Source organism: Oculina patagonica, chromosome 12 (genome assembly GCF_052425735.1).
Source record: "Oculina patagonica isolate OP01 chromosome 12, crgOcupat, whole genome shotgun sequence".
Classification (NCBI taxonomy): Eukaryota; Metazoa; Cnidaria; class Anthozoa; order Scleractinia; family Oculinidae; genus Oculina; species Oculina patagonica.
The window spans coordinates 15,228,237-15,255,744 of NC_135769.1; the positions used below are offsets into that span (position 1 = coordinate 15,228,237).

The 27,508-nt window shown below is 37.1% G+C and overlaps 2 protein-coding genes across 2 annotated transcripts; one reads left to right on the forward strand and one right to left on the reverse strand.

Annotated features, from left to right (window-relative positions):
• Positions 1–254: 254 nt before the first annotated feature.
• On the reverse strand, positions 255–6,365 carry LOC144632623 (uncharacterized). The gene is made up of 5 exons (XM_078491307.1): positions 6,219–6,365; positions 2,928–3,027; positions 2,065–2,640; positions 1,482–1,685; positions 255–1,380 (listed from the first exon to the last, which is right to left on the reverse strand). Exons 2-5 carry the CDS (start codon positions 2,977–2,979, stop codon positions 683–685), a joined length of 1,530 nt encoding a protein of 509 aa, XP_078347433.1. The 5' UTR covers positions 2,980–3,027; positions 6,219–6,365; the 3' UTR covers positions 255–682.
• Positions 6,366–7,670: 1,305 nt separating this feature from the next.
• Positions 7,671–27,455, forward strand: LOC144631634 (gamma-glutamyl hydrolase-like). The gene is made up of 9 exons (XM_078490116.1): positions 7,671–7,826; positions 8,775–8,886; positions 9,354–9,404; positions 9,505–9,589; positions 10,198–10,345; positions 11,485–11,612; positions 25,427–25,520; positions 25,949–26,086; positions 26,909–27,455. Exons 1-9 carry the CDS (start codon positions 7,757–7,759, stop codon positions 27,025–27,027), a joined length of 945 nt encoding a protein of 314 aa, XP_078346242.1. The 5' UTR covers positions 7,671–7,756; the 3' UTR covers positions 27,028–27,455.
• The last annotated feature ends 53 nt before the right edge of the window (positions 27,456–27,508 follow it).

Here is a 27,508-nt window from a genome sequence, read left to right on the forward strand (position 1 = left end):
GAATATTAATACCTTATGTCGCTTCATTCTATGAAAATTGAAATGCTGATGATCTTTATGTCTCAAAAACAACTTTAACAGTTTTACTCGTAGCCTAAAAAAACTCACCGCTGATTTGTTTAACTAAGGCCTGAAATTTACCACAGAAAGCAGCATAAGCGAAAGACTTTCAAAAGTCGACTTGTGGCAAGTCTACTGCCATAAGTAACAAAATTATTACAAGCAAAAGCAATAAATGGGCACTCAAATATAACAGTAAATTCTTTTATTTTAAAAATAAGATTTGTGTTAATAAAAATAGGTTTAACCTCATTGTCCCTTAAAATTTTTATGCAAACAAAAATACACAGAGAAGTACAAACATTCTATAAACTCTATGATCTACTCTATTGTTAAACAACTGAGTATACGTGCCCCTGCAATATGCTTTTAAATTAATAACGCCCAGACAGGTGATGATCCCGCCTTGCTAACGAAGCATTTGTCGTTTCTACAAGTTGATTTTAGCATAATAAATTCCTAGGTTGCCATAACAACCCATGAAACGTTCGCGTTCTTTCGAGGCAATTAGGATTGGTTGAATGATTGGTCAAATGGACTTTTAAGTTTTTGCAGTGGAAGAGATGCATCTATGAGAAATTGATACTCGGTATTTTCATTATTGCTTATTTGCCCTAGGAATTCATGCATTTTCTGGATGTGTAGTCGATCTCACAGCATGCGCTGCTTTTTGCGGAGCAGCTGCTGACCAAACTGACTCAGCCGTGGCTGAATTGTCGTAAGCCTCAGATCGAGCTGGCGCCACAAGCCTGGCTGCAGCTGCTGTTAGTGACGTCATAAGGGTCCGAGGCTGTGGCTTCCGATTGATAACGGCCCTGCCAACACGCCTTGTCAGCAGATAACCATAGCTTTGCATAGGAGCATGCGCATAACGCACGGTGCTTGCTTGCCGTTGTGGAATGGCGTTTCTGTAGTACACCTGCCCAGGGAGGCTTGCGGGGTTTGGAGGTGACGTAACTATACGCTTGAATGCAGGCATACGAGCACGGGAAACTACAAGGTTTGGACGCTGGTATGGAAAATGGGGCTGAATAGCAGCTCTGACTTGGCCAGGCAAACTGGCAGGGTGTGGGTAGGGATAACGATTGTAAGGTTGAACCACAGGTACCCTCCCAGGGATGAGAGCTCTTGTTTGTTGATGGAACTGATCCCGTTGTCTCTTGGGCTGACCGTAAGCTTTTTCTTGTAAAGGTTCTGCAGACTTGCCGTTGGCAACAGGGAAGCCGCGTGCATCCACGAAGTAGCTTCCATATTGATTAGGCCCGATAACTGTCATCGTGGTGTAAAATGGTCCCTGTATATTAGATCTTTTTGGTGATCCTGCAAGAAAGACACAAAAAAAACTTGGTTGAATTAACTGAAAGAAACAATATATAAAAAAATTCGTTCGCTTTGACCATAATAATTAAAAATTGACATACCAGCTAATAGACGCTGTGCAGTTACCAGAGGTTGTGATCTTATTGCCTGACCATTGGCGACTCGACTCCGAACTGGAATAGCTGGTGGTCGCCTACGTGACGCTGTATAACCATATGACTGCGTCCGCTGACCAGCGACTGAGTAACCGTTCGTTGTTTTTTGGCTTTGCATAGAGCGAGAGAAGGGAGAAGTGTTTGTTGAATCTGAGAGAAAAATTAAAAAAGGTCGATTGGTTTCTTTTGCTGTGCTAGTACGAAACACATGCAATATGCTCCGATTTAAAGGATTCGGCGAGGGAGCTAGGTCGCCCATCGGCACTGCTGCTTAAATTAATTCCTGTTTCTGCGGCATTACTATTCCCTGTTGATGAGATCTAGTCTTTTGCAGGTTACCTCGATGTAATTGTTGACTAGTTCCCAGGTACCCATTTGGCGGTGAATGGCAATATAAGAGTAGAATAGTCTTGCCCGAAAACACAAAACAAGAAGACCTACAAGATCTGAAACCCAGACCTGGGATGCCATGCCCCGCTTATTTGCTACATAACTGACCCTCACTGGGTTAACTTTATAGCCCACTTACATGTTAAACCTTGGGGATTTGTAGTAGCCACATAACCCGCTGTTCTCTGTGGAATTGTTACAGCAATTCTCCGCCCTCCTTGCTGATATGCGGTCGCATGCTTGTTAAACGCTTGTGTACTTTGTTGATTTAAGCCTACAGGCAGACCTGTTAAACCTTGCCTACTATAAGCAGTCAGACCTGCTTTGTCCGTATTTGACGATACTTGGTCTTTATTATGCACAGTGGCTCCTTGAGCTTCTGACTTCTGTGGCGCGGGGTCCTTCGAGCTTGTTGTTTCTTGTTGTTTGGAACTTACAGCTCCAACAGATTGTTTTCCAGTTAAACCAGTTGTACCGGAATGCTGTTTTGTAACCTGCTCTTGACCTGAACCGTCGCCACTTCCGCTACCGCTTTCTTGTATAGTAGAATCCAGGAAGTTAAACAGCTTCTTCACGCCGTCCTTTCTCTTGTGAGTAAGCACGTGGTTTTTATCGTCAGGAATGTTTGATTTCTTGGTATGTAGCTCAGTGATATCGCTGTCTGGAAGTGCGTGAATTTGTTCATAAAGCCACTGTGGTGAAGGCACGGCTGAGACTAAACGGATACAGGTATATTGGCCATTTTAGCACACCTCATAATAAATCAGTCAATACTGCGTTTTAGTGATTGGCTACTTAAACGTTGAAAAAAGTAACACCTTCTTGCGCCGGTCACATGTGGATGTTCCCTATCACTTCGGTCAAGAATTGTTTATTGTGTGCTATAATCAAAGTTATTTCATGAAGTGTTTTAAAATTGAAATCGGCAGAAGATAATAAAGTTGGCGAGATAAATAATACAAAGTTGGAGCGGATCAAAGAGCGCTGCCAGTAAATACTTACCAAAACTACAAACCAATACAAATGACAGGAGAGACGAAAGCAAATAATGCATGATCTTATGGAGGTAGCCAAAGGAAACTTTGTTTGCTCAGTGTTAGACCTGTAATGAAGAATAAAGCAATGTAGGAATAAGATTTTTGATGTAGAAATATACATTCTATCAGGCCCTCGTGTTCGCAGTATACCGATTTGTGAATTGTTATACCGTAAAAGCCCTATTAATCCCCCCACTCCACCCCCGCCTCTCGTATAAGCCCCCCTCTCTAATAATACGCCCATCTTCAGAAGTACATAATCTAGAAGTCCACATCTAGCATTGGGGCGCGTGCTATCGGATTTGCGTGTGTGCTATTTTTAGAACATCCTTGCGCGGGAGACGTGCGAGACGCGCGAGAAAATGCTGTGTGACCTTGTCAACAAACATTTCACTCAGAAAACAAATTAAAACTAAAAACAAATTCAAAAAATACTCCAAATAAAGGGGAAGCATCGATCTAATTTTATGAGATCTGTGATGGAAAAACATCCGATGATAACCAGAGATGGAAAAAGTTGCTTTCCGTTTCAATACAGTGATAAACTCCTTGAATTTAATATTACACAGGCAAATTATGCGCGCTCGAAGGGTGAACAAAAACCAAAGAAAACGAAACCTTTGGTATAATAAAATATTTAGTTTTTGGTTAAAGAAAGTATGTTTCGCTTTGCTGAAGGTCTTTACATCAACAAAATAATATTGTCTTGCTCCTGAGCTACAAAAACAACCACGACTTAATGCTCGTTTGGAATACTCGTTTTCTGAATCGAATTTCGATATTAAAACTGCTAACTGAAAATTGTTTGGGAATATTTTCGAAAAGCGAGCGATACAACAATTGAAAACACATTATTTTCATTGGCCATTATTTTTAACTCTAGCGTTTTGACAGTCGTATTACTCTTAAATTTTGATTTTAATTTATAACCGTCTGACAGTGTTGAAATTTGAAGTTTGTAGGCAAGTGAAAAGGCAACCGGTCGCCGGTTTCCAATAGCGAGCTCCCAAAACAAACATGCGGAATATTTGTATTTTAACGAGAGAGTTATGAACATAAGTACCTTAAACTTTCATATGGAAAGTATAAAGTTTCGTCGTATTTTAAAAGCTTAAATACTCAACAACAAATATAAAAATTTATAATTTATTTATTTGCGGCGCCAACTAACTGTATACTTTGAGGTATATTGGAAAAGCATGAATGAAAACATGATCGTTCAGTGAATTTAAATAAAAGTTCTCAGATTTATTTCTCGAAAAGGACCCCCATTTTCCGAATCCGAAAGGCGGGCGGCATGCGTTTCTAAAATGAGGTACTCGGGCTTCCCTTGCAATTGTTTGAGTCCAGGTCTAGAAATATTGTGCTTTCACCGCTCTACACGCATAAGGACTCCAAATTAAAGACACCTTTAGAACCACAGAAATAGTCACCCCAATTTTTCTTTCTCTTGTGTAGCCGTCCTGTCCTTTTAGGCTTCGAAAAAGGGCTTGATCGTGAAGCAGAAAGTTGTTGTCACATGCATGAATCCCGGCTGGTGTTTGCACTTTCAGTGCACGGTATCTTACAGTCGTCGCGCTCGATTTTAACCACTTCAGGGACAGCCGGACTTTTCTACAATAGCAATAAACCTGTACCAAGATGTAAAAAGGCATCTCCAATATGTAATAGCCGTCTTTTTCTCTTGAGTTCCATTCATCTGAAGTGTCTTTACATTTTTAAATTGAGCCGGTCGAAGCAGTCAGTTTCTTTTACGCTCGCTGCCAACTCTACTCTGACTCCAAAACACAACACATTCTACTGGATGCTCCAATGTTTTTAGTGACTTCAATGCTGTAATCATGACAGAAGAGGAGACCAGGATTCGTATCCGGTAGGTTTAAATCCTAACTAAATGCACATTTTGATAAACAACAACTTGAACAGTAAGAAATTTCGTGGTGCCGTTCGCTTGTTTTCAGCAGTTAGGCTCTTCTTGCTCAACTTCAAAAATTTGTTCAATTAATCAAAGGCGCGTTGTAAAAATTACTTTTACGCGATTGGTTACTAGTTCGCGCCAAAAGCTGTCTACGTAATTTTCTCGCGCGTCTCGCGCGCGAGGCCTGTTCTAAAAATAGCACACACGCAAATCCGATAGCACAAGACCCATTACCAGAGATGTGGACTTCTAGATTATGTACTTCTGCCATCTTGGAATATTCCTTTCCCTCATTTCTCTATTAACCCCCTTATCCCTAAAGGGTAGTTCATGGCAATTTAAAATAAAAAAGACGGTAGCTTTACCCGAAATTATCCATCACATTTACTTATTGTTGAAAGTGTTTTGTACACAAAAAATTCCGATTTATTTATCTTATATATCGAATTATCCCCTCCCCCGTCTTCTCTAATACGCCCCCCTCAAAAGGTCTTCGATAAGATATAAGCCGTCTGGTACTCTAATTGATCAACATAACAACTAACTTTCCTTATCTTGCAGTCAACGCATTATCAAGCATGCAGGTCATGAAACACCAAAAAATACCGTTGATATTTAAACAAATTCTCCCAAGCAATTGTATAAGAAATGTATGGAAAGCAGTAAGGTGAATTCGTTAGTTGGCATTAGAGCTACTTTGGTCTAAAATTCATTCTACTAAGTGATTTCTTAAGTGAGTTCAAAACTTAAAATCCGGCTTATCGCTGAAGCGGTGCCTGATCAACATCGTGTTCAATTTCTGATCAGTTTGTACAGGCGAAATAGAATCCTCGTCACTCATCAACGATTGACTAAGCTTTCCAGTTTTTCTAGTCGAACAAATAAGCAGGCTACTTCAGTTTTTGTAAAGTGCACAGCAGGTTTGGTGATGACTTTCTTAATGATTCAACCTTTTATCAAGACAGTTAAGACATGACAATAATGATAATTTGCCCGGGAGGTCTTGTAAACAGTTCTGCCCGCCCATCTCAAATATGGATTGAACAAAAAGCTCGCTTGGTAATTGTAAATCAGTTATTTCTTGCCAATTCGATTTGCTAGTCAATAAAACGAGCTGTAGGTTCTGACTGTCATTGAATAGCTTTCTTTATGCAAGAGTACCACGACATTAAAACTGACTTTTACAATTTTGTACACAAGTAGGACAAGTAGGTGCTGGCAAACAACACCTGAAAACAATTAAGCTCCAAATGATCGAAAGAAAGGGGCACCTGTAACACAAAAACAATTTCAAAACGCAGATTCCGGCAGCATGTTTAAATGTTCTTACAGGCTTACCTTTTCAAATCCTTGGGGAAAATGGATCAAGCTGACAGAATTATTGTGGAAGCTTTAACGATGACTATAGATTGAATGTTATGGCTGATATGAACTGGTCGATAAAAATAACCGAGAGTATTTTGTGGAGTTAATCAGAACACCTAAAACAACAAATGACAACATTTCAATATTCTTTGGCATCACCTGGTGGTCTATTTGTTTCGCAAATAAATAAACCTGCCAAATCTACCTGTCACTTAATAATTGCCTCCGTCGATATGTCACGTGGCCCAAAACGCCAGAATAAAAGAAATCGGCCCGTTTATTATGTTGTTTCCGCTTGCAAGTAAAATTGGAGATGAACAGTTTTCGTCGATACAGACCTGCAACCTAGCCTTTACTTCCGGCCGTTTTTTCCGAACAATATTACCAGCGAAAGCGAGGGTGTAACGTATTTTTTTAAGTTTATAAAGATAATTAATGGAAAGCACTCTCACCTACCATTCTCTACTGTTTTGCAATCCTCAGAGTACTTATTTAATAAGTCGTTATCAACCGTTTTACCTTTAATCAATATAGATACTGATTTTGAATATGTTTAGTAGTGCTTTCAAAGCAGAAACCTTCGCTGATTTCCGAGGTTCGTCGTCGCGACTAGGTCTAGTGTTGAAAACAGCAGTTGAAAACACATTGTACCCGCGAAGGGTAGTGTTATCCATCTAGAAGAAAAATAAATACTCCTGGACACTTCATGCCACGCACCGTTAACTTTTTTCAGTGTTGAGCCCGCGATGTTGCTTTTGCCGATCAGTGAAGTTGCTAAGTAACATGGCGGGTGCATGTGCATACACATGTCTCCGAAGTTGTTCTTGCATTCAACTGAAAAAGCTCTTTAATTAAATATTTGCTAAATTGGAACCCATAGATGAAGTTCCTTTGAAAGTTAGGGCTTCCCTTTCGTTATTCGTGCACACTGAGATCTCTCTACGTATGTATTAAAAATACAGCTCATTTTATTACAATCTAGTTGACTCCCCATCTCTCGAACATCTAAGGAAAAAAAAATTGGCTTGAGATATCAAGACTTCGAAAAATCGATAAGAAAATTGCAGGGTTTAACTAAGGGACGCATTGATGGGTTGAAAACGACTTTTGTTTTGAGTTATTAGGAGATTCAAGAAATCGGGCTCTGGTGACATCGGAACTGCATGCTAGCTTCTAAATATAATGAGAGGTGCAGGTGGGGAGCTAAATAACATCTGAAAACAAGACTGATTTGTGATTTAACTTGCGAATATAAATCGTAATAAGCTCAGTAGTCATCGTTACGGTTTATTTATTTGTTTTCAGATGTGCTTTTTTCGCCATTTGACACAGAAGAGCATCTACTATGCCGGTGAAAAATAATATCTGCCAAAAAATTGAAATTTGTCCAAGTGAAAGTGTCAAGTTATTCAAAACCGCTGAACTGTTGGCGAAAACGGATAAACACAGACATTACCGACTGGAATTGATTATCATTTGCGAGCTTTAGACTCGAATTCTTAAAAGAACGAATGGGGAACCTTTTCTCTGCACGAAAAATGGAGTTTGAGGTCAAGCCAAAGAATCACAGACCTATTGTAGGTAATTACAAATTTTCTTGGTGCGTTGAACGGACTTAAATGTGCATGACATAATGAATTATTTACTTTGAAATGAAGCTTCGTATCTTATGAAAAACTCGCTCTTCTTACTAAAATGCTCATTAAAACTAAACGAACGACAGAACTCAAATACTACCAATGGAAAGCATTTTTTCAAGAAAGCGTTTTTTAAGAGATAATGTTATTTCTAAAAAGGGAAACCTAGTGACTAGTGATAAATTATGTAACTTACTGATGTAGTTTTATTCAAAGCCAAGAGATGGCTCAGGTGAGGTTATATTTAGATATTCTAGCTGAGCTCTTATTCCATGTGTATTTTATCCAAAATATTCGTCAGCCATAATGTAAGCAAGATGAAATTCAAAGCCAACCAAATAATTATAATAAAACTTGTAAGATAATTTATTTAGTTGAAATTTCTATACAGCCCTACTTTGGCGAAAATACTAATATTATTTATCAGGCATTGTTATTTCTTGGCTTCACTTTACAGAATATATAATTTAATTATATATTCTGAAACATGTAAAACCTATTTAGTCTATTTCACTGGCAACTAGCCTGCAGGTTTGGCGAGCTTTCAATTAAAACTCCTTCCCCGATAACCGAATGGGATTAAATTTCGATAAACATTTAAGAATAAAATTAGCGACACTGAGAAGTTTTACACAACGTTTCGAGGTCGTCATGACATATTTTTGAAGTGTCAAGAAAATAACGGTTCAACAGTGTTATATATGTGGTGAGAGATGTGATTAAGCATAGACATATTTGTTTTCGTGTGTCGAAAGTAGATGTTAATTAGGGTTTTCCAAATTAAGATGATGTTTAGTAATACTTTCTTGGCTTCGACGAGCAAAATCTTTCAGAAACTTAAGAAAAACATGTGGTTATTAATTTATTTGTCAGATTTGTTTTTATTATTCAGGAATTCTCTCTCAGGACTGCTCTGAAACGTTTGCCAAATATGGAAAGTCCTATTTGGCGTCGTCCTACGTGAAGTATATTGAGAGCGCTGGGGCTCGTGTTGTGCCAATACAGTATCCTTATGCATTACAACACAACGCTGTACTCACATCGGTGTCTATCTTAGTCCAATTTGTTTCTTTTTTTAGCTTAGGATTGGCGGTGGACTAATTTTTCGATCAGAATTTGGTTATCTCCACTACAAATCCTTGCATTTGTCTGTTAGGCTATTGGTTATTGGTTAGAAATAGAAATAGCGCTATATAAATAAAACTATTATTATTATTATTATTATTATTTGTTCGATATTTTGTTGCTTGTATTAGATAGTCAGCGCCCTCGTCCAAGACTAGTGTTTTTACGAGTTAGCCTTCTTAATAATCTTTTATTAAGACCCTTCGTCGGGCAAAAGTTTAAAAGAAAAATTCAAAAGCGACTGAACTGGCATTTTATGCCCAGACCAAAGTTATTGATAGTGTTTGTACAATTCTTGGATTTCTTTGAAAAAGTAGCTTTACGTTACGTCCTTGACACTTTGTAGTATTGATTTATCAAAAAAAGAATTGGAATCACTCTTTAACAGCATCAATGGGTACGTCGCCATAGATGGATTTAAAAGTCACAATTAGTTGTGCCCCTTTTATTACGTATATACGCATTCATTAAATAAATATGTGTCTTTATTCTGATAGAGTGGTGTTTCCAGGAGGAGGCGCTAGTCTGTCTGACTCCGGTTACCTCAGGACTGCAAAGATAATTTATGACCTGGCAATACAGGTAAGACATCGGTTCCGGCAAATAACTATCATCAGTGGTCTATTGATATAGCCATGTTAAAAACTGACTGCCATGAGTGAAAACAGTTCCAGTCCTTATGATCGGGGAAACCAGCTGGTGGCTGGTTACGGCAATGAATGCCAGATTGTGTAGCAGGAAGCGACTAGGGGTATTGCTTCTCCCCTTGGTTGGTCACGGTATATCAAGTCATTTTTCTGATTCCTTTTAAATTGAAGGAAACCTCAAAATAATAGTTTTCTAACATAGCAAAACAACAAAGAAGTACTAAAAAGGAGAAAATAACCAAAAATGGTTTCGACTGATAAAGATTAAGATAAATTTCAAACAAAAAATTGGAAAAACTTTGCCAATTTTTTTAAAATGTGTTGTCCATGACGTAGCTCGTTTAAGTCGATCAAAGGTTCTTGCCAGCATTTGATCAGGTTCCTTCCGCAATTAGCTGGTACCAGCTTCTACTCCAAGGCAAAAAAGGCTTTGTGCGACCCAGAAACGCCTTGCCCGTGAACACAAACAAAAGATATTATATTATATTATATTTCCTTCAAAGACTACTTAAATTTGTTGTGTTTAATCTTTTTTTCATATAGGCTAATGATAAGAAAGATGTTTTTCCCTTGTGGGGAACTTGCCTTGGTTTCGAGCTGCTCAATGTCCTACGCAGTGGCCTGGAAAGCGACCAACTTTTAGTGCCAAGTGACACAGAAAATTACTCCGTGCCATTGGATTTTACCCAAGGTAAAATAATAACCAACACAAATTCGGCACCACTGAAAACACTGCCTGCCCTGTTCGTTGATTGGTTAAAAAATTCGGGAGCTATGCATGTGATTCCACGAAAACTGGCCAAAAATGGCCCTGTTCGTCCAACTGCAAAAGCTCAAGTGAACTAAGGCGAGGCTCCCGCTTAGTAATCTTGGAGGCGGGCGTTTTAGCTATACTAGATGTGCAACTCTTTGAAACAGCCTACTCTGCAATCTCAGGGAGGCAAAATCCCTTAATCAATTTCGGAAATTACTTAACTGTAACTTTTAAAGACACGGCATTCATGGGAACCAGGACTCTATGTTAATTTATTAGTAATAAGATAAATTTTAGATTTTGTATTAGTAAAAAGATAATATTTAGATTTGGTATTTTTAATAGTAATGAATTCCTGATGTTTTAACCATGTACAAAGAAGTTTCAAAATAAATATGAATATGTTTTATTTGTACGAAATGTTTAAAGAACATTCCTGCTTGGTCACGTGACATACCACACCTAAAAATTGATATAAATTTAAAACCAAATTTACGAGATTTTGCAGATGTAACGTCTGACTTATTTTGATTTCTATGAATATCTGTAACTACCAACTATAGAGAACTAAACGTGGATTTACAATATATTTTCATTTGTTTCAATTACAGCGTCTTTCCTTAGGAGAGAGACTGTAGGTAAAAAAAATAGCGACGAAATAATAAGCCTTTTTTAGAAGTTTAGAACGACATATGGCCTGGTAAGATAAAAACTTTGAGAGAAAAAAAACCGAGATTTTTTGTACGTTTACATTGTGTAACGTAAATGCTCATAATTCTTACAATAAGGGCATGGTTATGTCGCATCAACAAGAAGCAGTGACAAACATTGAGTTTACACAAGAGAACATGTCGTGTGGCGGGTTCAAAATAACAACACATACACACAAACGAAAAATGTTATGTATGATAAAATATGATAATAAATATCAAAGAAAGTAAAATACCAAATCGTGCCAACGGTAAAATTGAACCACATTATATAAACAGCTTATCGACATGTAAAAGTACAAGCGAGCAGACAGTTCATGGCATGTTTGTAGTCAGAAAACTGAACATTATTTTTTGTCTTTTTAGGTATTTTTACGGACTGTTTTAGGAGTTTTGGAAGCCGTATGTTTGGTTCCGCGCCAGGAGAAGTTCTGAAAACTCTCAAAGAACAAGCTGTATGTTTTAATATGCACAAGAAATGCGTTCCCATCGAGGTAAGTCCTCACTACAGACCCGTCCACACTAATATGGATAATATTGAAAACAGAGTTTTCAACCATAAACGAATAAAATATTTTCTGTCCGCGTTATCGCTTTTTTATCGTTTTTAATATTTTTACCGTCCACACTAATCTCGATAAGTTTGAAAACGAATCGCCGCATTGATCTTAGATGAATGACAGAATATGTGTGCATTATTACTGTAGCCCGTGCCGAGGATAACGTCGGTCAAAAAACTATTAATTTCGATTTAACTTAAAAACGTTGCCTTGTTCCACAGATTTCAAAAAAAAATTTCAGTCAAATATTTAAAGACAGCGACCAATTTCAAAGTGAAAGTCTCGACACTCCTGGCACAAGGCCAGATGCTATTAGACGGTCAACAATCGGGTTTCTGGGGTCTCACGTGAGAGGATCGTACGAGGTAAATCATTGGACAACTTCAAAGCTCACGGCAAAAGTTGTTGATTAACTGAAATTTAGTTCTGATGATCACTGAATTGTGATTTATTCAAGATCACACTCAGTCTTACAAATACAACAAACCTTCATGTGGACCCCCTCTTGTCCCCTTAAGACAACAGATCTTACAAAGTTTTTTTAATTCTCTTTTTCATCCAAAAAGATTTACTTAACCCACTGACACCTAGAGATTTTTTAAAACATCGCACTGTGAGGACATTTTCACAGTTTTTGGTCAGTTATGAGCTAAATAAGCTCCAGCCTACTCAAAGCGTCACTTTTCACTGGAATTACATTTGATGACATTTTCGCTCAGGCATGACCAATACAAACAGTCAAATTTTCGTTTACCCAAGCACCGTAATCTCGGTATCATTGCAAAGTTCTTTTACTCCTGCACATCTTAAGAATTAATGAAGTCAGAAGCAAAACAAAGGCCAACGCTCATCACGGCCGGTTACTGCCTGCACAGATGACAATGGGTTTATTTCGTCATCCACGCCTCAGCAATGTTTTTATTGGGCGATAGAGTATGACTGAAACATACGCGACTGGTACGGCCGCTAACGAAGCTTATAGGGAATTTTGTTTTGTTTGTTCATGTAGCTGAGGTTTACTGTCGTGTGGTTTAACATTGTCAAATCCCCTATATAGTACCGATAAAAATAAATTTCTTTCTGAACGAGTTCAGCTGTACATGATTTTTTCTGTTCAAGCTTAGCAAGTTTACTTGACAACACACATACACACAGGCCCCTGACCAGCCACTCTTTACCTAAGTTCAGTGGAGCGAACGAACTGAACTAGGATAAAGTTTTTGATGTAATGTATATGAAATGATTCATATATGAACTGCGGATGTATATGAAAGTGATAAATGATCATCGCAGTGAATTTCCAATTTAAGCAATAGGAAATAAAGAAGCCTGAAAAAAATTCAGGGCTTCAACGGGATTCGAACCCGTGACCTCCGCGATACCGCTGCGATGCTCTACCAACTGAGCTATTGAAGCCACACATTGGGAGCGAGGTCAATTGTGAGTTCATATTTTCCCGTGAGAGGAGTGAAATGATGTAATGTATATGAAATGATTCATATATGAACTGCGGATGTATCACTTTGATAAAGTTTTTGTTACTTTATTCTTGTTACATAACCTTATAATGCTAGTTTTTGGGCAAAAATCACTAATACAATGAACTTAATATTTCTTTACACTTGACTGGATGGTTTTCAACGATTCTATCAAAGCCCCTACGTCACTCTAACATCCTCTAAAATCCTTGCGGTTAAAGAGAGAATAGAAAGCAAATCAAGGTTAGTTCCGTACTATACACCAAAGAAGAGAATAGACAACAAATCAAGAATACAAACTAAAGACACTGATGACAACCTTAGAGTCCAAAACGATTTGTTTTTAAAAAAATTAATAACTTTTTATCCTTTTTGCATTTTTTAAATAAAATCAAAGTTATTTGCAAACCAAATACCTAAGGAGAGAATGGAAAACAATTCAAGCTTAGCTGCGCACCAAACAATTAAGGACAGAATAGAAAAGAAATCAAGGTTAGTTGCGCACGAGATACGTAAAGAGAGAATGTAAACAACATTGAGGTTAGCTGGGTACCAAGCACTGACGACGAAAAGAAAACAAATCAAGATTAATCGTAAACCATATACCAAAAGAGAGAATAGAAAACAAATCAAAGTTGGGTGCACACCATACATCTAAAAAGAAAATAGAAAACAAACCAAGGTTAGTAGCGCAACATACACCTAAGGAAAGACTAGAAAACAAATCAAAGTTAGTTGCGCATCAAATACCTGAGGAGAGAACATAAAACAAGTCAACGTTAGTTGCCCACCAAATAACTAAGAAGAGAACAGAAAAGAAATCAAAGTTAGTTGCGCACCAAATACTTTAGGAGGGAACAGATAACAAATCAAAGTTGATCACGCACCAAATACCTAAGGAGAGAACAGAAAAAGTCAAAGTTAGCTGCGCACCAAATACCTAAGGAGGGAACAGAAAAGAAATGAAGGTTAGTTGCGCACAAAATACCTAAGGAGAGCTGCGCACAAATACCTAAGTAAAAACAGAAAAGAAATCAAAGTTAGTCACGCACCAAATACCTAAGGAGAGAACAGAAAACAAACCATGGTTAGTTACGCACCAAATACCTAAGGAGAGAACAGAAAACAAGTCAAGGTTAGTTGCGCACCAAATACCTAAGAAGAGAACAGAAAACAAATCAATAGTTAGTTGCGCAGCAAATACCTAAGGAGAGAACAGAAAACAAATCATGGTTAGTTGTGCAGCTAATACCTAAGGACAGAACAGAAAACAAATCATGGTTAGTACTGCACCAAATACCCTAAGGAGAGAACAGAAAACAAATCATGGTTAGTAGTGCACCAAATACCTAAGGAGAGAACAGAAAACAAATCATGGTTAGTTGTGCACCAAATACCTAAGGAGAGAACAGAAAACAAATCATGGTTAGTTGTGCACCAAATACCTAAGGAGAGAACAGAAAACAAATCATGGTTAGTAGTGCACCAAATACCTAAGAAGAGAACAGAAAACAAATCATGGTTAGTAGCGCACCAAATACCTAAGGAGAGTAAAGAAAACAAATCATGGTTAGTTGTGCAGCAAATACCTAAGGACAGAACAGAAAACAAATCATGGTTAGTACTGCACCAAATACCTAAGGAGAGAACAGAAAAAAAATCATGGTTAGTAGTGCACCAAATACCTAAGGAGAGAACAGAAAACAAATCATGGTTGATAGTGCACCAAATACCTAAGAAGAGAACAGAAAACAAATCATGGTTAGTTGTGCACCAAATACCTAAGGAGAGAACAGAAAACAAATCATGGTTAGTTGCGCACCAAATACCTAAGGTGAGAACAGAAAACAAATCATGGTTAGTTGTGCAGCAAATACCTAAGGAGAGAACAGAAAACAAATCATGGTTAGTAGTGCACCAAATACCTAAGGAGAGAACAGAAAACAAATCATTGGTTAGTAGTGCACCAAATACCTAAGAAGAGAACAGAAAACAAATCATGGTTAGTAGCGCACCAAATACCTAAGGAGAGAACAGAAAACAAATCATGGTTAGTTGTGCAGCAAATACCTAAGGACAGAACAGAAAACAAATCATGGTTAGTACTGCACCAAATACCTAAGGAGAGAACAGAAAACAAATCATGGTTAGTAGTGCACCAAATACCTAAGAAGAGAACAGAAAACAAATCATGGTTGATAGTGCACCAAATACCTAAGAAGAGAACAGAAAACAAATCATGGTTAGTTGTGCACCAAATACCTAAGGAGAGAACAGAAAACAAATCATGGTTAGTAGCGCACCAAATACCTAAGGAGAGAACAGAAAACAAATCATGGTTAGCTGTGCAGCAAATACCTAAAGAGAGAACAGAAAACAAATCATGGTTAGTAGTGCACCAAATACCTAAGGAGAGAACAGAAAACAAATCATGGTTAGTAGTGCACCACATACCTAAGGAGAGAACAGAAAACAAAACAAAGTTAGTTGCGCACCAAATACCTAAGGAGAAAACAGAAAACAAATCATGGTTAGTGTCGCAGCAAATACCTAAGGAGAGAACAGAAAAGAAATCATGGTTAGTTGTGCACCAAATACCTAAGGAGAGAACAGAAAACAAATCATGGTTAGTAGTGCACCAAATACCTAAGAAGAGAACAGAAAACAAATCATAGTTAGTAGCGCAGCAAATACCTAAGGAGAGAACAGAAAACAAATCATGGTTAGTTGTGCAGCAAATACCTAAGGAAAGAACAGAAAAAAATCATGGTTAGTTGTGCAGGAGATACCTAAGGAGAGAACATAAAACAAATCATGATTAGTAGCGCACCAAATACCTAAGGAGAGAACAGAAAACAAATCATCGTTATTAGCGCACCAAATACCTAAGGAAAGAACAGAAAACAAATCATGGTTAGTAACGCACCAAATACCTAAGGAGAGAACAGAAAACAAATCATGGTTAGTAGCGCACCAAATACCTACGGAGAGAACAGAAAACAAATCATGGTTAGTAGCGCACCAAATACCTAAGGAGAGAACAGAGAACAAATCATGGTTAGTAACGCACCAAATACCTAAGGAGAGAACAGAAAACAAATCATGGTTAGTTGCGCACCAAATACCTAAGGAAAGAACAGAAAACAAATCATGGTTAGTTGTGCAGCAAATACCTAAGGAAAGAACAGAAAACAAATCATGGTTAGTGACGCACCAAATACCTAACGAGAGAACAGAAAACAAATCATGGTTAGTAACGCACCAAATACCTAATACCTAAGGAGAGAACAGAAAACAAATCATGGTTAGTTGCGCACCAAATACCTAAGGAAACAACAGAAAACAAATCATGGTTAGTGTTGCAGCAAATACTTAAGGAGAGAACAGAAAAGAAATCATGGTTAGTTGCGCACCAAATACCTAAGGAGAGAACAGAAAACAAATCATGGTTAGTTGTGCAGCAAATACCTAACGAGAGAACAGAAAACAAATCATGGTTAGTAACGCACCAAATACCTAAGGAGAGAACAGAAAACAAATCATGGTTAGTAACGCACCAAATACCTAAGGAGAAAACAGAAAACAAATCATGGTTAGTAGCGCACCAAATACCTAAGGAGAGAACAGAAAACAAATCATGGTTAGTTGTCCAGCAAATACCTAAGGAAAGAACAGAAAACAAATCATGGTTAGTAGCGCACCAAATACCTAAGGAGAGAACAGAAAACAAATCATGGTTAGTTGTGCAGCAAATACCTAAGGAAAGAACAGAAAACAAATCATGGTTAGTTGTGCACCAAATACCTAAGGAGAGAACAGAAAACAAATCATGGTTAGTTGTGCACCAAATACCTAAGGAGAGAACAGAAAACAAATCATGGTTAGTTGTGCAGCAAATACCTAAGGAGAGAACAGAAAACAAATCATGGTTAGTTGCGCACCAAATACCTAAGGAAACAACAGAAAACAAATCATGGTTAGTTGTGCAGCAAATACCTAAGGAGAGAACAGAAAACAAATCATGGTTAGTAGTGCACCAAATACCTAAGAAGAGAACAGAAAATCAAATCATGGTTAGTAGCGCACCAAATACCTAAGGAGAGAAAAGAAAACAAATCATGGTTAGTTGTGCAGCAAATACCTAAGGAGAGAACAGAAAACAAATCATGGTTAGGAACGCACCAAATACCTAAGGAGAAAACAGAAAACAAATCATGGTTAGTAGCGCACCAAATACCTAAGGAGAGAACAGAAAACAAATCATGGTTAGTTGTGCAGCAAATACCTAAGGAGAGAACAGAAAACAAATCATGGTTAGTTGTGCACCAAATACCTAAGGAGAAAACAGAAAACAAATCATGGTTAGTAGTTGCAGCAAATACCTAAGGAGAGAACAGAAAAGAAATCATGGTTAGTTGTGCACCAAATACCTAAGGAAACAACAGAAAACAAATCATGGTTAGTAGTGCACCAAATACCTAAGAAGAGAACAGAAAATCAAATCATGGTTAGTATGGCACCAAATACCTAAGGAGAGAACAGAAAACAAATCATGGTTAGTTGTGCAGCAAATACCTAAGGAGAGAACAGAAAACAAATCATGGTTAGTAACGCACCAAATACCTAACGAGAGAACAGAAAACAAATCATGGTTAGTAACGCACCAAATACCTAAGGAGAAAACAGAAAACAAATCATGGTTAGTAGCGCACCAAATACCTAAGGAGAGAACAGAAAACAAATCATGGTTAGTTGTGCAGCAAATACCTAAGGAAAGAACAGAAAACAAATCATGGTTAGTAGCGCACCAAATACCTAAGGAGAGAACAGAAAACAAATCATGGTTAGTTGTGCAGCAAATACCTAAGGAAAGAACAGAAAACAAATCATGGTTAGTAGCGCACCAAATACCTAAGGAGAGAACAGAAAACAAATCATGGTTAGTTGTGCAGCAAATACCTAAGGAAAGAACAGAAAACAAATCATGGTTAGTTGTGCACCAAATACCTAAGGAGAGAACAGAAAACAAATCATGGTTAGTAGCTGCACCAAATACCTAAGGAGAGAACAGAAAACAAATCATGGTTAGTAGAGCACCAAATACCTAAGGAGAGAACAGAAAACAAATCATGGTTAGTCGCGCATTAAATACTTAAGAAGAGAACAGAAAACAAAACAAAGTTAGTCGCGCACCAAATACCTAAGGAGAGAACATAAATTAAATCATGGTTAGTAGCGCACCAAATACCTAAGGAGAGAACAGAAAACAAATCATGGTTAGTTGTGCAGCAAATACCTAAGGAGAGAACAGAAAACAAATAATGGTTAGTAGCGCACCAAATACCTAAGGAGAGAACAGAAAACAAATCATGGTTAGTTGTGCAGCAAATACCTAAGGAAAGAACAGAAAACAAATCATGGTTAGTAGCGCACCAAATACCTAAGGAGAGAACAGAAAACAAATCATGGTTAGTTGTGCAGCAAATACCTAAGGAAAGAACAGAAAACAAATCATGGTTAGTAGCGCACCAAATACCTAAGGAGAGAACAGAAAACAAATCATGGTTAGTTGTGCAGCAAATACCTAAGGAAAGAACAGAAAACAAATCATGGTTAGTTGTGCACCAAATACCTAAGGAGAGAACAGAAAACAAATCATGGTTAGTAGCTGCACCAAATACCTAAGGAGAGAACAGAAAACAAATCATGGTTAGTAGAGCACCAAATACCTAAGGAGAGAACAGAAAACAAATCATGGTTAGTCGCGCATTAAATACTTAAGAAGAGAACAGAAAACAAAACAAAGTTAGTCGCGCACCAAATACCTAAGGAGAGAACATAAAACAAATCATGGTTAGTAGCGCACCAAATACCTAAGGAGAGAACAGAAAACAAATCATGGTTAGTAGCGCACCAAATACCTAAGGAGAGAACAGAAAACAAATAATGGTTAGTAGCGCATTAAATACCTAAGAAGAGAACAGAAAACAAAACAGAATTAGTTGCGCACCCTATACCTACGGAGAGAACATAAAACAAATCATGGTTAGTAGCGCTCCAAATACCTAAGGAGAGAACAGAAAACAAATCATGGTTAGTAGCGCACCAAATACCTAAAGAGAGAGCAGAAAAGAAATCATGGTTAGTTGCGCACCAAATACCTAAGGAGAGAACAGAAAACAAATGATGGCTAGTTGTGCAGCAAATACCTTAGGAGAGAAGAGAAAACAAATAATGGTTAGTAGCGCATTAAATACCTAAGAAGAGAACAGAAAAGAAATCATGGTTAGTTGCGCACCAAATACCTAAGGAGAGAACAGAAAACAAATCATGGTTAGTAGAGCATCAAATACCTAAGGAGAGAACAGAAAACAAATCATGGTTAGTCGCGCATTAAATTCTTAAGAAGAGAACAGAAAACAAAACAAAGTTAGTCGCGCACCAAATACCTAAGGAAAGAACATAAAATAAATCATGGTTAGTAGCGCAGCAAATACCTAAGGAGAGAACAGAAAAAAAATCATGGTTAGTAGTGCAGCAAATACCTAAGGAGAGAACAGAAAACAAATCATGGTTAGTTGCGCAAGAAAATACAACATAATATAATAAGATGAGTGCGCAATAGCAATCAAAATAATATAACATAATATAACAAGATGTAACTAGATAAGTGCACCTTAGCACACAGAAACTTACCACATAATATAACAGCATTTATGTTCACCAGACACCCAAAAGGTACAACAGGGTATAACAAAACAAGTGTGCAACAAAAACGTGAAGAGTATAACAAGATTAGGGCGCAACAGTAACAAGAAAAATACAAGATAATATAACAGGATGTGTTTAATAACAGCCAGAATAATACAACACAATATAGCAAGATGAGTGCGCAATACCAACCAGAATAATATAACATAATTTAACAAGAAAAGTGCGCAATAGCACACATAAACTTACCACATAATATAACAGCATTTATCTCCACCAGACACCTAAAAGATACAACAAGGGTATAACAGGAAAACTGCGCAACAGAAACGTGAAAAGTATAACTAGATTAGCGCGCAATAGGAATAAGAAAATACAACATAATATTACAAGATATGTTTGCAACAACAACCAGAACAATATAACATAATACAACAAGATATGTGCGGAAAAACAACAAAATAACATAATATAATACAACAAGATGTGTGCGCAATAACAACTAGTATAATACAACATTATATAACAAGATATGTGGGCCATAACAATCAAAACAATACAACTTAATATAACAAGATGAGTGCGCAATAGAAACCACAATAATATTACATAATGTAACTATATAAGTGCGAAATAGCACGCAGAAACTTACCACACTATATAACAGCATTATTGCACACCAGATACCTAGAAAATACAACAGGGTATAACAAGATAAATGCGCAACAGAAACGTGAAAAATACATCATAATATAACAAGATTAGCGCGCAATAGGAACAAGCAAAATACAATATAATATAACAAGATATGTGCGCAACAACAAACAGAATAATAGAACATAAAATAACAAGATGAGTGCCCAATAGCAATCAGAATAACGTATGATAATGTAGCAAAATAAATGCTCAATAGCACACAAAAACTTACCACATAATATAACAACATTAATGTGCACCAGACACTTAAAAAAATACAACAGAGTATAACAAGTTAAGCGCGCAACAGAAACGTGAAAATTATGAAAAGATTGGCGCGCAATAGGAACAAGAACAATACAACATAATATAACAAGATTAGCGCGCAATAGGAACAAGAAAAATACAAGATAATATAACAAGATATGTGCGCAATAACAAACAGAATAATAGAACATAATATAACAAGATGGGTGCGCAATAGCAACCAGAATAAAATAAGATAATGTAGCAAGATAAATGCGCAATAGCACACAGAAACTTACCAAATAATATAACAACATTAATGTGCACCAGACACTTAAAAAAACCAGTATAACAAGATACGAGCGCAACAGAAACTTGAAAAATACATTCTAATCTAACAAGATTAGCGCGCAAAAGGAACAAGAAAAATACAACATAATAAAAAAAGATATGTGCACAATAACAACCATAATAATATTACATAATACAACAAGATGAGTGCGCAATAGCAACCAGAATAATAGAACATAACATAAAAAGATAAGTGCGCAATACCAACCAGAATAACACAACATTATATAACAAAATGAGTGCGCAACAGCAACCAGAATAATAGAACATAATATACCAAGATAAGTGCTCAAAAGCAATCAGAATAATATAACATCATATAACAAGATAAGTGCGCAATAGAAAACAGAAACTTACCACATAATATAACAGGATTAATGTCCAGCAGACACCTATAAAAAATACAACAGTTTATTACACGATTAGTGCGCAACAGAAACGTGAAAAATACATCACTAATACATCATAATATAACCAGATTAGTGGGCAAAAGGAACAAGAAAAATACAACATAATATAACAAGATAACAAGGTAAGTGCGCAATAGCAAACATAAAATTACCACATATAATAGCAAGATTAGCGCGCCATAGGCACAGAAAATATACAACATAATATAACAACATGAGTGCGCAATAGCAACGAGAATAATATAACATAGTGTAACAAGATAAGTGCGCAATAGCAAACAGAATACTACAAAAAGATATAACAAGATGAGGGCGTAAGAGCGACCAGAATAATATAACATAATATAACAAGATAAGTGCGTAATAGCAAACAGAAACTTACCTCATAATATAACAGGATTAATGTGGACCAGACACCTGAAAAATACGACAGAGTATAACAAGATAGTTGCGCAACAGAAACGACTTATTTACCTTGCTGTCGGTGGTTTTTGTTCCGAAACGAGTTTTCGTAGCCTCTTTTTTTTCTCCTTTCTGTTCCTTCCTTTTCAAGTACGCTTAAACCTAAGAAATTGAGACACAGTTATTAAACAGCCACAGTTGCCGAAACTGTTAAAACCCTTTTTGTCTACTTTAATTCAGCGTTGTACCTACCTCATCTCCCTGCCTTCAAAGCCGTCAGTCTCAATCCAGATACTCATATAGTTGGCTTGCCGCTAGTTTCTTTGTCACCAAGATGGACGCTCAAATCATGCACGTTTTCTGCTACTGGTGTATTTGGCGCAACTAATTCGAATAAACAAAATTGTGAGTAAAAAAAGGAATTAGCATAAACGAGCATGTCTGCTCCAATCAAGTGACCGTGTCTATAGCAACGCACGAGAAAAATTCGCAAGATGGAGAAGAAGCATTCATTGCATAGAATGCTCATTTTCGTATTTTCTCAGTATTTTTTAATAACTCTCCGCCGTGAATTATTCACTAATCTGGAGTGCACTGGAGTGCCAATAATTAAAACCGACTTCCTTTCCTTTATGCCGTGTAGAGCTGAACTTTGTGTAAAGTTACCGTTGCTAGATTTGTGATAATTACTACACCTGCCAGATTCAGATTTTTTACTGTGACAACTCAAATTAATCAACTATGTTTTAATTTTTAAAGTTTTGTAAAACAAATCCAAAACTCAACTAATATATCTTTTGCGATCGCAAATTATTAAAAACTGTAGAATAATCCCGCAAACCAATCAAAACAAAAGCAGCAAGTACAAAAATACTCAGCAACCCTTCATAACAACAATTGCTATGTTTGTTCACCGACACTGTTAACAAGCGCCTTTGGCTGCGGCCAGATTTGAGAAGCAAATGTTCTCTAATGTGTTGAACGTTTTGTAAAACAAATCAAAACACGACTGATCACTCCTTTGCGAATGAAGATTAATAAAAACTGTAAAATACCCTCGCAAACCAGTCACAACAAAAGTATAACATGTAAAATACTCAGCAAGCCTACAAAACAAGACATATCTTCGAAATAAGACGTAAAACACAAGATTTGTGTTTTAACAGTTCTATTGTATTTGCTTTTTCGGCATTTTTTATCATTGTGTATATATTTTATCATTGAGCTTGTGAAATGTGACAAACTTGTTGAAATCTCATACGGCTTCGTAGCGAGTTCTGACTTTTTATACAGCAGATATTGCAAAAAAATCAAAGAACATTTACTCAGCATCTTCATAAAATTCTCTTAAGCATTAAGCAGCGACAAAACAAAACCATTCGACCTACGTTACATAATTCAGCCGCATGGATCAAAAAAAAAATGTACGTCTCGTGCATTGCTTCGCAACGATAGTTCCCTTTGCTCAAAATTCTTTAAGTCTTGAACGACGATCAGACAAGGGAGCTCGACCGATAAGAATTATATAGCGAAACCAAACTGGTCAAAACTGTTTCAACATAAGAAGTTTCAACTTAACTTGTAAAAAACGTTATCTTTGAATATCTAAAAGAAGATACAACCTTAATTTTCGGATAGAAATCAAACCACGGCTATAAATATCGATCGCGCGGAAACAACTTGAAAAGTCTAGCCTCAATTTTTCAATTGTAATCCATTTCTATCGTAGTCATCCGCAGCCATGCAAAGACGCTTGTTAACACTTACAGTGCTCAAATATAGCAATAGCAAAATGGACCGTTATGTTTAGATTTCCTATCATACAAATTATATTTTGGTCGATCAAAAATCGTTTAAATCCGTGACAAAACCCCTTTAAAGGCTGTCAATTAACAAAGTTTTGACGAAAGCCAATTTTTGTTCTCAGAGCCTCTGACATGTCATAGAAACGCTTGTCGTCTACTAGTTAAATAAGAGGTTCTCCGCTTTTAGCCTTGCCTTGCCCTTAATCTATATTTTCGTTCTGCATAATAAAATTTGCTGGCTAGCAATTCACTTTTGTGCAAGAACCTTAGCTGATGGTTGTTTCTATTTCTTGTTGTTTAAACGAATACACTACATAGGATATTCAAACGAATACACAAAGAATATTCAGAGAAGCTATAAAGAAAAAGAACGAGCTCTAAAAATACATGGGCTTACCTTGTTGCCTGTGGTTTTGTGCCTCAGTTTTCGTCACCATTTTGTGTTGTCGCACTGAACGCTTATCATGGCGCGCGGCACGGTAACTGAAAATAACAAAATTAAAAACACAGAAGTGAGCATAAAATAACCAACAGCGAGCAACATGAGGGATACAGGAAAACGACAGAGCGAAATAGACAAGAAAACTTACAAGACGAATTTGACGAATTCAAAAACCTTGAAAGACGAACTGTACACTGGAAACTCAAAAACCCGCAACTACATGTAACCGAATAAATTATGCGCCAACAGAACATATACAATATGCAAATAAGTATAACATGTACAAAAAAGGATACTTAATGAAGGAAACTAATTAACACAAAAACTAGCACGAAAATATGATACTCACGTTGAAAATTCTGGCGCCTTTAGTTTGTTTTCTCTCTTCTCTTATCAAGTACGCCCAAATCAGAGAAATTATTAAAAGACCCAGCAATTTAACGTAATTGTAATTTCGTTTTTCCTTTTTCAGGTAGCGTCGGGTGAAGGAATTTTATTAATTTATTCAGTTCCTTAGCTATTGTCGAACCCTCAGTAACTCGAACCTGCCGCTAACTTGAACCTTTTTCGTTTTCCCTTACTAATTTTACCCTCGATAACTCGAACTCCCGATATCTCTACCTTTTTCGATTTCCCTTGAAGGTTCGAGTTATCGGGATTGAACTGCACGTCATTAACCATTTGACGCCACCACACTATACACCACCTAGCCGGCGTTTTCATTATCTTTTAAATTTCTCCACTCTGGAGAGCGTTATCGAAAAGCTCCATTTTAGGTGACAAAAACGCCGTTTGAGTGTGGACGGTTGACCTACTCGGATGCGTTTTCAAACTATCCGGATTAGTGTTGACGGGGCCTTAATCAGCATTCCACAATTTTTTCGCGTATTTTTTCAATAATTTTGTTTCTTTGTTTTGGCAACGTCTTTTTAAAATTGATCAGTTTAAAATACGTGTAACTCATTCTAACAATTTATTTTCTGAGGACTTCACAATATTTTTCTTCTCAAAGCACGAGTGATTTGTAAATACATGTATAATAGACAACCTCGTCATAATACAGCTTCTTTCTTTCGGCGCGAAAATTTAAGGCTGCGAGTCATAACCATAAGATTGGATTTGAGTGGCCCAATGATGGCAGAATTAATTTTTCCATAGAACATGGTTATTTCCACAACTTGTAACGGGTGTGTTCTTCGATTTACAGAAATTCTGGGGAACAAACAGCCTTACAGAATTCTTTAATGTCCTGTCAACTAACAAGGACAGGAACGGATTAGAGTTCATCTCCACCATTGAAGGTACAGTACCTCAGCAAACCGAGTCAACTCTTAGATGACATAGATAAACAACATACTGAACATGTTCCCGTAATAATAGGCTCGTTGAAACCTTTTCGAGTTTGTATATGCCTGTTTGACCTCATGATACGACTCTTGTTCAGGATGTAATCTACATATATAAATGAGAGAATCGTTATATTTATGTTGCAACATGCAGTTGCTTCTCTTTAAAACCTCAGTTATACCCCAGCTGTTTTGATCTTTTTGGCTGAACTTCCGTGCAGTAGTAGTAAAAGCTGGAGAAGGACTATTTTTAAAAGTCCTTAATGGACATATTTGAGAATTGGACGAGAAACAAAAGAGCGAAGGGCCTATAACGATAACTGGCCAGTTTTCTTTTCAATTGAATAAAGCTGACAGTTTTTCTTATTTAAAACAAACTAAAGGTAAAAATTATCCCATTTACGGGACACAGTGGCACCCAGAGAAATGTCAGTTTGAATGGGAACCGAAAGAAGCAATCGACCATTCACCAGACGCAGTTCTTGTTGGACAGTACATGGCTAACTTTTTTGTGAAGCAAGGTACGCTTACTAATTTTATCGTGGTTTAGTTAAAATCATTTGTTAAGAAATTGCTTGTAAAATCAACTTGTATATGGATGGAACTGGTGGTTTTGTAGTAAGCCTTGTTATAGGAAATTTACGCTTCATTTTGTTAACGTTAATTTACGCGGCGTTAATTTAGTCCCAAACTTCTTGGTACAGTCCAGACGTTCTAATCCCCTAGGAAAAAGCCTTTTTTCACCAGGGTGGAAAACAACCAGCTTCACAGAAACTGTGAAGAACGCTCGAAGTGGTCATAACTCCGATCATGAACATTGTTTCCGTCTTGGATTATAATAGTGTTGAAATAAACTTGTTTCTGTTGTCTCGGCAACTTTATGTGTACGTCCCGTTAATTTCCTTCATTTTGAAGTGTTACACTCTCTTTCGCGTTAAGTTTCTTCATTGGGAAGAAATTTTCCTTCAATTCGCGTTAATTTCAAATACCTTAATTATTTACACAAGCGTTAATTTCCTATAATAAGGTATTTCCTGATCGCCGCCGCGTGCGACCTGGACCGTCTGAGACTGGCACGCTAGATCCCTTCAGATTATGCAGCGGTCGAAAGAATAGTTAGATGTGTGTTGTCGGAAATACTTCTGCGTTCGCCGGCTAATTCAGGATGAGAGATCATTGTTTTTGTTTTGTTTTATTCCTTGTGACATAACCATGTGACTTTCAGCCTCTCTTGTGTTCTGCTGACGAATATTGCCTTTAAAGGTATATAATATAGTATGTCTAGATCTTCTTTAGTTCTGCTAAACTTGTGGCTCTTTCTACCTTTTTTGCTCTTTTTACAGCTCGGCAGAGCACGCACCACTTTCCAACTGCAGAAGAGGAAGAAAAGGCACTTATTTATCAGTACAACCCTGTTGATACTTCAAAGGAATCCACATTCCAGCAGTGCTACTTCTTTTAGCTTTAAACAAGCAGTTTTTTCTTCTTGGCCCTCAAGCCAAACGAATGCTCTCCATGTTTGCAAAGATAGTTTCTGATAACTTTAAGGTAAAATCAGGCTAATTAATCCAGTGACAGCTTCGGGTAAGATTTCATTCTAGAGCATTAATGGAAGATGTGTTCCTCGCGTGATTCTTTCAGTTAAAACATAAGGTTGTTAGTATTATAGTGAGGATTTGTCATTAAAGTAAACTTAGTAAGAATTCTATTTTGGATGTTGGTATCAGGTTTTAAGATTGTGGGGGACCAAAAAAGAATCAACGACAACAATAAGGTACCTTCATACTCCATCGCCGTTTCAAGTAAGAGTCATTACCAATTGTAAATGGTAAAATTCGTTTCTGTCAAGCATGAGGGGTTCAAAAAATAAAGTTCAAAACAGATTCTGTTGGCTCGTGACGCGTCTTAAACTTAACATCAACAATATTTTGAGGCGACTATGC